We start from the raw sequence: 16,914 nt of genomic DNA, 5'->3' as shown, positions 1-16,914 counted from the left end.
CCGTTCGAGTTGTACTGGAGGAGGAGATCCTCTGCCCCTGCCTCCTGTCTCTTCAGGGCTAGATGCACAAGGCTCCTGCAGAGCGGGGTGAGGGCCGCAGTGAAGCGCACCGGGGTGAGGAACTCGAGGAGGTAGGGCCAGAGAACCTGAAGGACAGAGGGCCACGGTCTGGACTGCAAGCAGGTGGGCATGGCCGCCAGGGCAGCAGAGCTGAGAGCTTGATCTCCACGGCTGTACAGGAGCGGGGCAGCTTTAGAGGGGCCCACGCTAAGACAGACAGTGTGTCCCGCCATTGCTGAGAGCTCATCTGAGCACTGCCCAGCCACTGTCCTCTCTAGGCCACACTCCCCGCTCCAGGCCAGGGACGGGGAGGGCAGGAAATCTCAGAAAGGGAAAGCTCAGGCAGCCCGCCTCAGGTCAAAGACACGCACACTCACGCTGTTCATCCTGTCCACTGTGGTGCTGACTAGGTAGAGGGTGCGGATACTGACTGCCCGCACACTGTCTGCCGCCAGCTCCTCCCCGTCAGGGCCAGGCTTCTCAGGCTGGGGGAAGAGGCAAGCAAGAGCATGCGTGGATGACTGTCCACACACCAGGGCTAGCATGAGAAGGGGAAAGGCTGGCAGAAAGGGAAACATGGCAGACTCACCAACCCTGACCCTGAGAGCATGTCTGTCAGCTCCCACAGGCAAGCACACCAAAATCACTCAAGAAAAGCTGGTAGGATGGCTCAGTAAAGTGCTTTCTGCGTGAGGCTGACAAGCTGAGTTTGATTTCGGGATCCAATGGACAAGGAGAGACCTAAAGTTGTCCACTAAGCTCTGTGTGTGGTCCATGGCATGTGTATGCCTGCATACACACACACACACACACACACACATGGAGACACAGACACACACAGAGAGACAGATACACACACAGACAGAGACACACACACATGCAGACACAGACACACACACACAGACACACACAGACACACACACAGACAAGACACACACAGAGAGACACACATAGACAGAGACACACACACAGACACACACACAGAGACACATAAACAGAGACACACACACAGACACACAGACACAGACACACACACACAGAGACACACACACATAGATACACACACACACAATCTCTCTCTTCCTCTCCCTCCATCTCTCCCTTGGTCTGTCCCTACGTCTGTTCTTTCTTGTTTCCTATAAGCTTCATGGATGGTTCAGCAAGTCAAGGCGCCAAGACACTTGCTGTCTTGCTGTCAAGCCTGACAACCTGAGTTAGATTCCCAGAATTTACATGGCGGAAGAAGAGAACCAACTTCTACAAACTGTCCTCTGACCTCCAAAAGGTGTCCCATCCATACATACTTGTGCATAAAATAAGTAAATATTTTTAATTTGGGGGGAGGAGGTAGAATATACACTTTAAAATTTTTTTTCTCTCAGGCTGGAGAGAGGGCTCAGTGGGTAAGAGCACTGACTGCTCTTCCAGAGGTCCTGAGTTCAATTCCCAGCAACCACATGGTGGCTCACAGCCATCCGTAACCCCAGGTCCAGGGAATCAACTGCCCTTTTCTGGTCTCTGTAGGCACCAAGCGTACATGTGACATGCATACATACATGCAGACAAGTATTCATACACATAGAATAAAAAAGAAATCTAAATTTTTTAAATTATATTTTAAAGGATAGAGAGTCCTGTTTGGGCACTGTATATAGCTCGGTGACAGAAGCACTAGAAGAAGACCACTTGTGGTGGTCTGGGGGAGAAATGTTGCCTATAGGCTCAGATATTTGACCACTCGGTCCCCAGTTAGTTGGTGTTGTTTGTGGAATCTTAGGAGGAGGAACCTTGCTGAAGGAAGGGTGCCACTGGGCAGGCTTTGAGTGGGCTTGCCCACTGTCTGTTCCCTCTCTGCTGCATGCTTGCATTTGAAGATATGAGCACTCGGATTTCTGTTCCTACCAGACCAGCTACTTGCTGCTATGTCTCTCTCACAATGGACTCCTATCCTTCTGGAACCAGAAGCCCAAACAAACCCTTCTTTCTGTAAGGTGCCTTGGTCATGGTGTTTTATCATAGCAACAGATTCAGAGCTGACCTTAGGACAATCTAGCTTTTCTCATTCCAAGAAGCCAGATCCAGAGCTTACAACCCAAGACCTGGAACGTTCACTGTTTACTGTAGGACTAGACCACCCACTCCAGCAACACGCGTTTCTGTACTAATGAACCCAGTGCACAGTGCACACTGAGCAAGCCCAAACGCCACTTAGCTCCACCCACCCGCTGCTTACAGTCTACGTCACCACGTCTTACCTTGCTCTCCTTTAAAAGAAATTGGTGTTTAGTAACTTTAAATAAAAGAAAGTCAAAGTTTCTGTCCTCTGCCTCTGCTTGAGTTGGGTATCTGTTGAGCGGACTCCCAAGATTCAGAGACCCTGACTCTGAAACCAAAGGGACCCTCAGCCCACGCGGCCCACACAACTGCCTGCTGCCAGGCCAGATGCTCTTGGTAACCAGTGCTAACAGTGCTCACGAGAAACCCAGGCCGAAGAGCCTGACACCCAACAGATCCAGAGACAGGTGGGTCCTTACCTCCTCGGCGGGTAGAGCACACTGCTGCACAATGTAATCCACCATCCCCTCACCGCCAGGCTGCTCCAGGTAGCCGTGGTGGGCCATGGCGCTGATCACCTGAACCACAGCCCGTTTCACCTGCCAGAACCAAGAGAAAGTCAGGAAGGGCCGCGGGAGCCACATCTGCACCCACACCTGCACCCACAACTGTATCAGCACCATATCCATGCCCATATACACCTACACCACGCCTGCACCCACACTCCCACACACGGGTTTGTACAGCTACACCATGCCTGCACCCACACTCCCACATACGGGTTTGTACAGCTACACCACGCCTGCACCCACACTCCCACACACGGGTTTGTACAGCTACACCATGCCTGCATCCACACTCCCACGCACAGGTTTGTACCGCTACACCATGCCTGCACCCACAGTTGCGGCAGCACTAACGCCTGGCTCCATGGAAGCTTGCTCAGCTCCCAGCTAGCACCCTTAGTCACTTGTGGCATGTGCAGCTCTGCAAGGGAAGGCAGAGCTCGGTTCCTGCTATCCCACACAGCTCCTCCCTGCCTCGAAGCCCTTCAGAAGTCACCTTATCTCACCAACTGCATCCTCTATGGGCTTTTACCAAGCTTCCTCCTCAAGTCTATGCAAACGGCTGTGAGAAAAGTCTGCTCCAAAGCACCCGGATCTCCAGCTCCACCTCCCACTCTACACTCACGGAGTCTTGGTGCCTAACCGACCTATCCCATCTGCACTGTTCATCTGGACCTAAGCTACAGCACTGGTGTCCTTCAGAACTGGCTCTCTTTTCCCATGGGAGCCTGCAGGCCACAAGGTATGGGTTCCATCTTCAGAGGGGCTGGAGGCTGAGTGCAGCCATGGACAGTCCAGCACATCCACGTGACAGGGCCATCGGTTCAGAACTCTGAGACTAAAGGATGACCTTGGTTGGCAGTACTCCTATGTGTGGTGCTAACACTGCCCTGCTCATAAAAGGTAATGGGAAGCTTCAGTTTGTCCCTCCTGAACTCTGTCCCAAGGGCTCTTTCCCCGCTAATTGCTGGTTTTGAGATAAGGTCCAATAATGTAGCCCAGGATAGCCAGGAACTCCTATCTCAGACTCCCAAGTGCTCAGATTACAGTCACGAGCTTCCCAGCAGATTTAAACCATCCCTGAGTTTAAAGTGATGAGTATACTGCTACCTGAGGGCTCTGAGTCCTTCTCGTGAATGGTGAGCCTCAGGGTGGCGCTGAAGCACTCGGGCCTATGACAGGCACCAGCCCTGAGGTGGCTTGGGTTCATTAATGGTTCACTAAGACAATGTGGAAATGCAGTCTGCTCACACTGCCTATGTGCATGTCTCCGACTGCATGCAACCAGAGACAGGAAGGACAGGAACTTCCAGTACTCTGGGTGCTCCTCCATCGGCGGCTCACAATGAGTAACCACCTGGTCTGTTCCAACAATGACCCAGGCTACCCTTCCACTGTACCTTATCCCCAGGCTACCCTTCCACTGTACCTTATTCCCAGGCTACCCTTCCACTGACTGTACCTTATCCCCAGGCTACCCTTCCACTGTACCTTATCGTTGGTGTCCAGAAGAGGCTGCCTCATGGAGGAGAGGATAAAGGGCTTCTTAGCTTCCATCTGGGCAGCTGCAAGAATCAAACAAGATGGTCTAGTCCCTGCTAACCAAGACCAGTCATTCTATCTACATCTACTTTGAAGACTAGGCCTCAAAGGATCTGGCCTCATTTGGTCCTCATGTAGAAGGAGAAATGGGCACAAAACCACTGCTCTGAGGGAGAAAAAAAGTTCCCAAATAAAATTTTACCTAATCCAAGGGGTTTAAATTCTCTTTGGGGTCCTTGTGCATGAAGAACTATGCTCTCCAATCCTGTGAGGCTGAAATGCAGTGTGCTGCAAACCTTGCAAGGCTACAGGAGGCACAGAGCAGAGCCCTGCAGATTGAAGGGACCAGGGAAATGCCTGCTAAACAGGAGCCCCAGACAAAGCCAGCTGAGAGATCTGTCCTGTCTTTTATCCATTGCTAACTGGTGCCTCCACTCTGAGAGCGCCCAGTTCTGTGTATGTGAATTTCGGCAAAGCTCGTTGTATTGCATGCCCTCTTGCCTTCCCTACTTTGCCTGGCCATATGTAGCTGGCTTCTTAAGAGAGTCACCTTTCAAAAGGATTATTCTCTAGCTCATTAAAGAAGAGGCCATCATGAAAGCACAGTACCAGTCAGAGGTCTAGGAAGGGCTGTGGGTGAGGCCAAACCAGCACCTAAGGAGCAGCTGTAATGTAGAGTACTGAGGCCCCTAGGAACAGAACTCAGATTCTGCTCAGATTGTGTTTTCTGCAAATCCCACCCCTCTTTCCTACAAGGCATTACATCACAGCGGCTTACAGTTGCATAGACATTCAAGGTTCATTTCTCAACCCCTGGGCTAAGCGAACAATGAATAGGATGATGAATTTAAAGGGGCTAGGGGGTGCTAGAGGGAGGGCTCAGTGGTTAGGGGGTACTGGAGGGATGGCTCAGTGGTTAGGGGATACTGGAGGGTTGGCTCAGTGGTTAGGGGGTACTGGAGGGATGGCTCAGTGGTTAAGAGCAAATATTGTTCTTCCAGAGGAAGATGAGTTCATTTCCCCAAACCCACTTCAGGTGGCTCACAGCCAGCCCCAGGGAAACCAGGCACGTCTGGTCTCTGCGGGCACTTACACTCATGTGTACATATCTAGGCAGACACACAGAGATATCATTAAAAATAAAGAAAAAAGAAAAAGGTAAAAACTGGCATGGGGCCAGGCGGTGGTGGCGCACGCCTTTAATCCCAGCACTTGGGAGGCAGAGGCAGGCGGATTTCTGAGTTCGAGGCCAGCCTGACGTACAGAGTGAGTTCCAGGACAGCCAGGAGTACACAGAGAAACCCTGTCTTGAAAAACCAAAAAACAAACAAACAAACAAACAAACAAACAAACAAACAAAACTGGCATGGGGGTACAGTTGGTAGCTCAGGGAATGAAGGTGCTGAGATGCCGACGCTCCATTTTAGAGCACCTGACCTAAGTCTGAACTCAGGTAGACTAACAGGCTGGTACCTAGCATTAGTTTCCAAGTTGTCCCCCAACAAAACCCAAGCCTAGCTCCAGTCTCTAGGTTACACTCCCAACAAGACCAGCATCTCCAGGTTATTCCCCCAACAAACCTGCACCCCAGGTTACAAGCCCACCCCTGCCTAACGACCACCAATGCAGAGGGGAGCAGAAATTAAGTTGATGATGTCACTCCCAGCACCAGCCAATCATGTTAAAGGCCACAGGAGCTTTCCAATTAGATGCTTACACACGTACTCCCTGCTTGCTGCTTACTATAAATCTTTGCCCCATAGATATTCAGGGTCCCCTTCCACTAAAACCATGTGACAGTGGTGCGGGGGGGGGGGGGCTGCTGAGCTAGCTCAAATAGAATAAAGACCCTGCAGTAAGTTGCATCAGATTGGCTCCTGGGTGTGTGTTTTGGGATCACTAACATTTCCCTGGCACAACAGTGCTTGCCATCAGCACTGGGAAGCTGAGTTCCATCCCTGGAACCAACATGGCAAAAGGAGAGAACCAATTCTTGGAAGTTATCTTCTGATGCACGCCCCCTCTTCATGGCACTCGCATACCCATGATAAGGAAATTGATTAATTAAAGGAACGTGATTTGAGCACATCTTTTTACAAAGCTAACTGGTTGGCAGTTGAGGCAATAAGTAGAAAAGTGGCTCAGATTCTGAGGAAGTCACGTCGGTGGCGCTGTGACTGAACTAGTGTCAGTCACCAGTCTGCTTAAAGTCTGGGTGTGTCTCACACGGTCCAGATGAACTGCTGCTGCTCTGAGGGCTTCTCTTGCTGAGAGCTAGAAATACAACTTTTTATGCCTAATACGTACTTACATACGTGCGTGTGCGTGTGTGTGTATTTTAATATAGGGTTTCTCTGTGTATCCCTGGCTGTCCTGGAACTTGCTCTGTAGACCAGGCTGGCCTTGAACTCAGAAATCTGCCTGCCTCTGCCTCCCAGTGTTGGGATTAACAGTGTGTGCCCCCATCAGACGCATCTCCTAATACTATAAAGAAGACTGAAATGGCCACTAAGTGCTTGACTACGCAGCAGACGCTAACCCTGGGATGATGCCCAGAACACTGGCCTGGCTCCTGTGCAATAAGAACACTCAAATTTGTGAGCTATTCTATATGTCTCTAGAGTGGATTTCACCTTTTGTGATAAATTTGAAATGAGAATTAGGAAGTGGCTATCACCGAATGTGATAAATGCCTGTAACCCTAACACTCAGAAGGAAGCAGGAGGATTGTGAGCTCCAGGATAGCTGAGAAAGCTGACACAGGAGGCTGGTATGTTCAAAACAACCTAGGCCATAGAGCAAGACCCTAGACCATAGAGGGTGAAGAGGCTGGAGAGATGGCTCGGCAGGTAAGAATTTGTACTGCTCTTGTAGAGACCTGGGTTCAGTCCTCTGAACTTACATCGGGCAGCACACAGCCACCTGTAACTCCAGCAGAGCATCAGATGCCTTCGACCTCCATGGGCACCTGCACGTAAACTCCTGCAGCTGCACGTACATACACAAAATAAATAATCTTTTTTTTAAAAGGAAATAGGAAAAAATGGGAGCACTGGGCACAATGCAGGTAATAACTGCTCGTGACAACGCTTTTATTGTAGAGACAGTCTGGTAATGCCATCCCAGCCGGGTGGTAGTAGCACACCCCTTTAATCCCACCACTCAGGAGGCAGAGGCAGGTGGATTTCTTTGAGCTCAAGGTTAGCCTGGTCTACAGAGAGAGTTCCAGGACTACCAGAGCTATTACATGGAAAAACTCTGCATCAAAAAACAAAGACAAACAAACAAACAGGCTAACATTGGGGATGGAGGCCTCAGAGGTAGGGCTGTGGCCCTGTGCTCCAGCCCTGCCCTAAGATACTCCTTGCCTCAGGCCCTATCTCCTCTCTAGCCACCACAACAAAGCCTGTTAAGGATCTTGGCAGTAATAACATAAAATACAGAAACATGAGAGGTCTGTCAAAGCTCAGGCAACAGAGATTCTCAATCTGCCCGAGGCAAATCATACAGTGTTTAGAAGAGGTTGAAGAATAGTCATGACCTTAAACTGAGGTAGGAATTTCTGTGAACGGAAGCTGAAGACAGTCACCAGGAAGTAGCAGCTTCCATGCTACAGGACGGAGCTCTTCACAGAGAGCTGGCGAGAGCCACAGGAGAGTGTGGCTGTGTTCAACACAATTACATCATTGTGTGTTGTGTCATCCAAGAAAAGTAAATGTAAAACCAGGCCTGGAGGGGTAGCCAAGCAGGCAGGGTGCGGGACTAGCACTCGCGGAGCTAAAGGTTGGATCCCAGCACTGAGTAAGAACAAGGACAGGGGGTGAACACCCAGAATCCCAGCACTAGGGAGGTAGAGGCAGGAGGATGAGGGGTCCAAGCGCATTTTCAGCTGTAAAATAAATTCAGGGCCAGCCTGGGATACCTGATATCCTGTCTTTTTTTTTTTTTCCAGTTTTTTCAAGACAGGGTTTCTCTGTGTAGCCCTGGCTGTCCTGGAACTCACTCTGTAGACCAGGCTGACCTTGAACTCAGAAATCCGCCTGACTCTGTCTCCCAAGTGCTGGGATTAAAGGCATGCGCCACCACTGCCCGGTGATATCCTGTCTTTTAAAAAAAATCAAATGAAACAAAAAACCAACCAAACAACAACCACAACAAAATCAATGGTCAGCTGAGCATAGTGGCTCACACCTCCAATCCCAGCACTTGGGAGGCAGAGGCAGACAAACTCCTGAGTTCTGAGTTCGAGGCCAGCCTGGTCTACAGAGTAAGTTCCTGGACAGCCAGGGTTATGTAGAGAGACCCTATCTCAAAACAAAACAGAAAAAACAAAAAAAAAAAAAAAAAACAAACAAATTGATGGCCAGCCTTCAATAATTGAGCCAAATAGATATATTATTATTTACATATAAAGACATATATGGTTACATATAAACACTTTTTTTTGTTTGTTTGTTTTTTGTTTTTGTTTTTTTTTGTTTTTCGTGACAGGGTTTCTCTGTGTAGCCCTGGCTTCCTGAAACTCACTCTGTAGACCAGGCTGGCCTCAAACTCAGAAATCCGCCTGGCTCTGCCTCCCAAGTGCTGGGATTAAAGGCGTGCGACACCACCACCCAGCACATATAAACTTGTTGAAGAGATGGCTCGGTGGCTAAGAGCACTGGCTGCTCTTCCAGAGGACCTGAGTTCAATTCCCAGCAACCACATGGTGGCTCACAACCATCTGTAATGGAATCCAATGCCCTCTTCTGGTATGTCAGAAGACAGCTACAGTGTACTTATATACATAAAATAAATAAATATTAAAAAAAAAAAACCATGTTGAAGATAAAGGTCTGGAGAGATTATTCAGTGGTTAAAAGCATTGTTTCACTTTCAAAGGACCTGGGTTTGATTCCCAGTACCAACATGGCGGCTCACAACCATCTGTAACTCCAGTTCCAGAGTATCAGACACATTCTTCTGGCTTCCTGAGCAGCAGAATGCACACGTCACACAGACATACATGCACACAAAACACTCACACATACAAAATAATGAAAAACCAAAAAAACGAAATCTAGGCACAGTGAGTGGTGCATGCCTCTAATCCTAGCACTGGCGAGCCAGAACTCTATGAGTTCAAGGTCAGCCTACTGTATTTAGTGATTCCAGGCCAGCCAAAATTACATAGTGAGACCCTGTCTCAAAAACACAAGAGCAAAAACAAAAAAACAAACTAAGCATAGCTAGCCTCTGGAATCTCAGGGCTGAAGACACAAAGGTCTCTGACTGATAAGGCGAAGAAATTTAAAATTAACCTGTGTCCTAGCTGAGACTCCCATTGAAATTTATCTTTGGATTCCTAGGGTTTCAGATTTCTCAGAGAGTAACAGAAGATGATGGTCAGCTTTATGTTCCTGAGTTACTATGCTGCTCCTATCTTTAAGTCCACAGAAGTGGTGCAAACCTGAGTTCAGAGCGCTACCTAGTGTTAAAGGCTAAGACAACATAAGGCACAGATGAAACCAGACTCCAGGAAAAGAATGTCTGTATGCTCCATCCTTGCCCTTCTCGGGGATTTTACTCGGGGATTTTGGGCAACCTTGGGAAAGATGGCTTGTTTGTTAATCTGGAACATATAACAGTTAAATAGTGGCTTCCTGCAAAACAAGTTACTCTGGCTAGGATGCCAAGGACTGGCCACACGAGGCATCTTGGAAAAACAGAATGAATTTACACCTAGTGGTGTAAAGACAAATGCACACCTACAACCTGAAACTCTGCTGCTAGTTACACGTCCACCTAGGCCTGCACAGGGAGAACAGAAACAGCAGCAGTCTTCATTGGAGTAAGAAACCGGAAGAACCCACTTACCCCTTGGAAACAAATGAGTACCTTAGAGATTAACTCACTATACATTTCACAGAAAAATAAGTCAGATACAACATGTTCCATACTGTGCAATTTCTCTTTCCTTATGCAACGTGCAAAACAGTAACACCTTCTTGTGCAGGAGGCTACCCTTCCTGACCTGGCAATGGCCCCTGGCACTGTCACCCGCTCTTTAGTCCCATCCAGGTGGAAATGATGGGCTGTGTTCTCACTGAAAACAACAGTTACTATCTGTATTAGTTCTGTCTGTGAGCTGTACTTCACAATAAAAATTTAAGAGCATCTCGAATCTGTAGTTATGAAGGTGAGAAGTTCTCTAAGGCAGTCTACAGGAAGAAGCAAAGCACACTATAGACTGTCTTCAGGTAGAGAAAATTCTGTTTCTTGTACGTAGACATTTCCATATGATATGCCCAGAGAAAGAACATGGAGGAAAAAAAATGAAATATAGGTAAACACAGAGTGTCTTCTGAAGTAAACTTCAATGAAAAATCATTTTACTGTAATGAAATCAATAAAAGCATCACACAGCTAGATAAAGACATCCAGTCAAATGCTGCTTGTGGTGGCGCTTGCCTTTAATCCCAGCACTTGGGAGGCAGAGGCAGGTGGATTTCTATGTTCGAGGCCATCCTGGTCTACAGAGTGAGTTCCAGGACAGCCAGGGCTACACAGAGAAACCCTGTCTCGAAAAACAAAAAGAAGAGTTGCCTTGGTCATGGTGTCTGTTCACAGCAGTAAAACCCTAACTAAGACAGGCACCATAGCCACTCTTTCCTGACCTCTGACAGGGCATGAATGGAATTCCCCAAACCACAAACCCATGTGTACAACTATGATTATCTTTATGAAACTTACTGCTAATCAAATACGTTTCCCTTAAAAGCAGGAAACTCGGGTCCGAAAGTGTTACTCAGAACACTTGCCCAGTATATGTAGAACTCTAAGTCCTAAATCTGTGGTGGTTTGGATGGAAATGACCTAACAGGCTTGTATATTTGCATGCTTAGCCCCCAGTCGGTGGAAGAGTTCTGGAATGATTAGGAGGTATGACCTTGTTGGAGGAGGTGTGTCACTGGGGGCAGGCTTTGAGGCTTCTAAAGCCCAGACCACTCCCAGTTATCAAATGTCTGCCCAGGAGCACTTGCTTTCCATTGTCTCCCACCTCCAAATGAACCTCTTCTTCTGTTAGGTTACCTTGGTCATGGTGTCTTATCACAGCAATAAAACATGGTTCAATTGTGAAGACCACCAAGCTAAAACACGATCACTATAATAATTCAAAGTAGGATGTTACACTCATCCCAACGATGGACACTACCCTGGTGCTTTCCCATACTGGGCATGCCGCAGCCACAGGAGGCACTCACCAGCCGAGTTGATGATGTGTCTCAGGATCTGCAGGGTCCCCACTCGGAGCCTCTCGTTGCTGGTGTCCAGCCTGGGCAGTAAGAAGGCCAGCAGACGGTCAGGAGAGCAGCCAGCTGCAGGGCAACATGCGCATCAGAGGCTGTCTGACAGTGTCTTTGCTCCTCGCTCCACACCTGCACCCTAAGCTCGCCAGGGCTGAGTTTGTTCACCTTGGTCGTTCTGTAGCTGGAGCTTCCCAGGACAGGGAAGGCAAAACACACTGTGGGGCGTTCGGGAGACTGAACTCCCTGGCCGTCAATTTCCCCAGTGTTTCTTTGAGTGGTGGGATAAAGGGAAGGGTCAGACTAGCACAGGAGACTCTAACACCAAAGAGTTGGCACCACATGTGAGACACAGACCTGGGGTCACCAGAACCAGTGGGCTCACTCCAACTTAATTCATGGGGAGCTCACAAGGGACCCCTCAGAGATCCTCCTGTTTCGGGGCTGGTCTGCAGCTAGAGACCCTGTACAGACCTCTAACCTGGACCTATATCATTGCCAATGGAAACCTTTTGGAAATTACCTTGGTGAATTCTCTCACCTTTGTGAACCGGTGTCAATGACAGTAAAAATTGTCCTCCTCCCCCCACACCCTGGGCCAGCTGAACCAGTCTCCCAGCCTTCCCTCCCTCCAGGCTCTAGGTGGGTGCTGATGTCACTGGTCTTCAGTGGCCAGCAAGTCACAAGCCTCTGCCTGACCCTCAAGCTGGCAAGCAGGCTGAGACAGGATACAGGCACCAGGGACAGAGCTGGTAGCCCAGGGTCTGACTGATCTAGACCAACAGGCCCCAGGTGACACACTGAACAATGCTGTAGCTGGGGGTCAGGTAGTGCCAGACTGAGGGCCAGAGCCAGGCAGCCACACGCAGGGATGCAAATGTGCAGGAGGGTCAAAGGAGGAATGTGTGGGGTGGGAGCCAGAAACCTCTAGCCCAAGATACGCAGAGCTACAACACACATTTCAGTGACGATCAGGTACTTGCAGGCCCTAACCTCTCCTCAGCCTGGGCCAAGCACCCATTACCCCCTCAAAGAGGACAGCGGACCAGGCTTGATGGCACACGACTGGAACTCTGGTATTTGGGAGTCCGAGGCAGAAGGATCATGAACTCATGCACTCAAGGCCAGCTGAGCTAAAAGGGCAGCTTTTTTTTTTTTTTTCCTTCCGATCCCGTTTGTGCGGGGTTTTTTTTTGGGGGGGATTTTTTTCTGTTTTTTTTCGAGACAAGGTTTATCTGTGTAGCCCTGGCTGTCCTGGAACTCACTCTGTAGACCAGGCTAGCCTTGAACTCTCGAACTCAGAAATCCGCCTGCCTCTGCCTCTGCCTCCCAAGTGCTGGGATTAAAGGCGTGCACCACCACTGCCCAGCTGATTTTGTGCTGTTTTTAATAATTAATAATAATAATGACAATAACAACAACAACAACAACAGACAGCTGGCTCAGACATGTCCTCTGAGGCCTCCTTATACAGAAGCCAGCACCCAGGCCACCACTCACCCAGGACTGTGAAGCAGCGAAGCACCTCCTTCTGGCTGTTCATCACCAGGGGGCTCGAGGACTCCACAGGCACGCAAATCTGCTCCAGGAGACAGGACAGAGGTTATGGTGACAGACTCACTGTCATGGCAGGGCCCTGCTGTGCAACAGGTAGGTGGTCCTACCTCACCTGAGGGGGTACTGGAAAGGTATTTTTGTCCTTGCTGCTTTTGTTTTTTCAAAAAATTTTAAAGGGGGGGGGCGCTGGAGTGATGGTTCAGTGGTTAAGAGGTCTAGCTGCTCTTCCAAAGGCCCCGGGTTCAATTCTCAGCACCCACATAGCAGCTCACAGCTGTAACCAGAGTGGCAGTGGACTTGAAGCCTCTCCTGATCTCTGTGGGTACCATGCACATGGTACACAGATAAACATGTGGGCTAAACACCAATCATGCAAAATAAAATAATTTAAAAATAAAATAATCTAAAGATTTTATGTGTATGAGTGCTTTACCTGAATGAATGTATTACTGGACACTTGGGGGCCAAAGAGCATGGGAAATTCCCTTGGACTAGCGTTAGACAGGTGTGGGCTGTCATGTGGGTACTGGGAGTCAAACCCAGGGCAGTCTGCAAGAGCAACAACTATCCCTAACCACTGAACCATCTCTCCAGCCTATGCTTTTGTTTCTTTTGAGACATGATTCATGGAGCCAAGGCAGGCTTTGAACTCGTACCTTCCTGCCTCAGTCTCACTACTGTAAGCATGTGCCACCACACCTGAAGAGGTAAGCAGTATTACATCCCGGCTACAGTTTTAGTGCTAGTTGTAATTTCTTCCCTCAGTTTTTTTTTTAGATTATTCATTTTATGTATATGAGTACACCATTGCTCTCTTCAGACACACCAAAGAGGGCGTCAGACCCCATTGCAGATGGTTGTGAGCTACTATGTGGGAATTGAACTCAGGACCTCTGGAAGGGCAGTCAGTGCTCTTAACCGCTGAGCCATTTCTTCAGTCCCCCTCTTTTGGTTTGTCTTTTGAGATTGATTCTTTCCACATAACCCTGGCTGTCCTGGAACTCACTATGTAGATCAGGCTGGCCTCAAATTGACAGAGATCTGCCTGCCTCTGCCTCCCAAATGCTGAGATTAAAGGAGTGTCCGACCACTCTCAGCCTAGCAAGTTCTTTTTTAAGGATTTCCTTATTTTCAGCCTGTGACATTGTCACATGCCTTTGATCCCAGTTTGTGGCCAGAAGCCTTCTGATCTACAGGGTGAATTCCAGGACAGCCAGGACTACACAGAGAAACCCTGTCCTGAAAAACAAAAACAAAAAAAGATTTATTTTATATGAATTTTATTTTGCGTGTGTGCGTGTGTGTACCAAATGTGTGCCTGGTGCCAGCACTGGACCTTTTGGGGTCACAGGTCATGAGCCAACGTGTGGATGCTAGAAACTGAACTCAGCTCCTGTGGGGGAGCAGCAGGTAAGGCAAGCCACTGTCTCTCCAGCCTCCAGCACCAGTACATTCTTTTTATTTATTTTTTTGGTTTTTCAAGACATGGTTTCTCCGTGTATTCCTGGCTGTTCTGCAACTCTCTCTATAGACTAGACTGACCTCGAACTCAGAGAGATCTGTCTCCCAAGTGTTGGGACTAAAAGCATGTGCCACCACCAGAATGCTCAATAAGTTTTTTTTTAAAGAAAGTATTCACTTACTATCATTATTAGTGTGTGTTGGGGGTTGGGGAAGAGGTACCTTCTTATGGTACCTAGGTAGAGACCAGAGAACACCTCAATGGAGTCAGCTTCTCTACCTCTGTGTGGAGTTCCAGCATGAGTGGCAAGCAACTTTACCCATGGAGTCAGCTCATGAGCCCAGTGCTAAGTTGTAAGCCCCCCTGATGTTGGAAGATGAGGCAGTTTGATTCCTTAACTGGCAACTTTTAGATTCTCCCCTGCTGTAAAAATGACATTAGCCAAACAGCCAGACATGCTACTGACCCTTATGAACCCTCCACAGATACCATGAGGAAACTACATGCTCTGGTTGTTTGCTCTGGCTCTTGAAGCTACAGACCATGTCAGAACTATTTCAGAGCTTACACTGGACTTTGTTAGAACAAGGCTTAGAGAACTCTAATGATCTTGCAACCGCTTCTACCTGGGTCAGAGAGGAAACATGTCCTTTGGTGGCCTACAAAAGTGCTGTGATGGTGCTAACGGGCTGAGACTATGATTTCTATGAACACCTTTATTTGCAAGGGAAGTTGGCTCTGATTGGTTTAAAAACTTCTCTTCTGGCAATACTACATGGATAAGTAAGATGCTTGAGTCATTTGGTGAATCAGCTGAGAGGCACCCAAATGCTCTGAGTAACATGGCGCCCAGTACAAGGCCTCCCTTGAGTGATCTTTTCTGGCTTGCTTTTAGTAATTGGGCCAAGGTGACAGGAAGCCATAGCAGAGAACGCATCACGGGAACAAGGGCAGAAGCAGCAAAGCGGCGGCAGTGGTGGCTGAGCTCAAACTGCCCAGGCAGCTGGCTGCTCACAGCTGCAGACAGGCAGCTCAACAGCTGGCAGAAGGGCCAGAGCCAGAGCACGACCACCAGCTCTAGCAGGGAGGGCAGAGCTGAGACTGAAGACTAGTAGAGCCACAGGAGAGTGTCTGCAGGCCCTGGATCTAGAGAGCTGGCCAGCCTTTAGGGCTGAAAGTCTCACTCTCCCCAGGCCCAAGAGCTGTAAACAGGCTCTGGGTAAGGTCCTGCTACTCAAGGCCTGAATGAGAGCTACAGTGTTAGAGGCTGTAGCCTGCTTCTGTCAAATGCTGAAGGATACAAAAGCTGCAACAGGGTCAGGTGTGGTGTAGTACACCCTCGTAATTCTGGCATTCCAGAGGCAGAGACAAGGAGTCTTATGAATTGAGGCCAACCTTATCTGTATAAGACCCCATCTCAAAGAAAAAAGTGTGTGTGTATGTGTGTGTGTGATTTAAATTCAAAAAACAAAACACAAAAAACCAAACAACAGAACTGCCCGAGCCTACCACATGACAAACGTCTTGCCTATGCACAATTTCTGTCGTGGTCAACAAAAGGAAGCCAGGCAGCTGACTGGAACAGGACACCTTTGCCCACAGGACATGAGTGAAATTCTGGGCTCGGTTCTCCAGAGAGTTCATTCTCTAGCCCTTCCTCATCCAGGAGCAGGGATGTGCAGATTTTGACAGCAGGACACATCCGTATCATTGAAGGGGATTTAGAGGCCGGCTTCTAGTCCCATTCTGTTGGGGGTGGGAAGGGAGGAACAGTACCATACAAACATGTAACCAAGCCCTTGGGTCTCAAGCAAACAGATCTGGGATTCTATCAGCAGTAGAATAAACTCCAAGGAACACATTACTGGAAAAGTGTACTACATACCAGTTATTTCTAGAATAAAGCATTCATTCATTCAAAACAAGAAAGAAAGACAGAAGGATCAAAGGAAAGAGAGGAAGGGAAGAGGGAAGAAGAAGGGAAAGAGAGAACCAGGGAGTGGGGAGGGAGGGAAGGAAGACGATATATATTTTTTTGGAATTATCTCTTGCCTCCAAAGAGATTAAACTTTTGCCAGACTATACAGCCAAGTTATTCACATGCCTTGAGATCATTTAAGACCAGCTTAGAGGCTAGAGAAATAACTCAACAGTTAAGGGCTATAGTGGCTCTTCCAGAAAACCAAAATTTAATTCCCAGTATCCAAACAGTGGCTTACAGCTAGCTGTCTGTAACTCTAATCTAGTGGGACTCAACGCCCTCTTCTGGCCAGTATGGGTATTGCACATACCTGGTACACAGACATACAAAGCATGCAGGCAAAACACTCACGGACATAAAACAAAATATATACATCTTAAAAATATTTTAAACACTCATACTAAT

At 48.4% G+C, this 16,914-nt stretch overlaps 1 protein-coding gene across 7 annotated transcripts in view; it reads right to left on the bottom strand.

Annotated features, from left to right (window-relative positions):
- Nucleotides 1-16,914, bottom strand: part of Mroh1 (maestro heat like repeat family member 1) — a 75,237-nt gene that overhangs the window by 25,768 nt on the left and 32,555 nt on the right. For 6 of the 7 annotated variants that reach the window (XM_028778864.1, XM_028778869.1, XM_028778870.1 and 3 more), the window contains exons 11-16: nt 13,010-13,088; nt 11,468-11,581; nt 4,173-4,246; nt 2,595-2,714; nt 432-545; nt 2-146 (exon numbers count right to left, since the gene is read on the bottom strand). In XM_028778864.1, coding sequence (XP_028634697.1) covers nt 2-146; nt 432-545; nt 2,595-2,714; nt 4,173-4,246; nt 11,468-11,581; nt 13,010-13,088 — 646 coding nt within the window. The remainder of the gene's footprint in view (nt 1; nt 147-431; nt 546-2,594; nt 2,715-4,172; nt 4,247-11,467; nt 11,582-13,009; nt 13,089-16,914) is intronic. The other variant, XM_028778868.1, reaches the window with a different exon arrangement.

The sequence above is a fragment of the Grammomys surdaster genome, unplaced genomic scaffold (assembly GCF_004785775.1).
Source record: "Grammomys surdaster isolate TR1022 unplaced genomic scaffold, NIH_TR_1.0 342, whole genome shotgun sequence".
In the NCBI taxonomy this organism is placed as follows: Eukaryota; Metazoa; Chordata; class Mammalia; order Rodentia; family Muridae; genus Grammomys; species Grammomys surdaster.
This window is presented reverse-complemented; position numbering and strand designations above follow the sequence as displayed.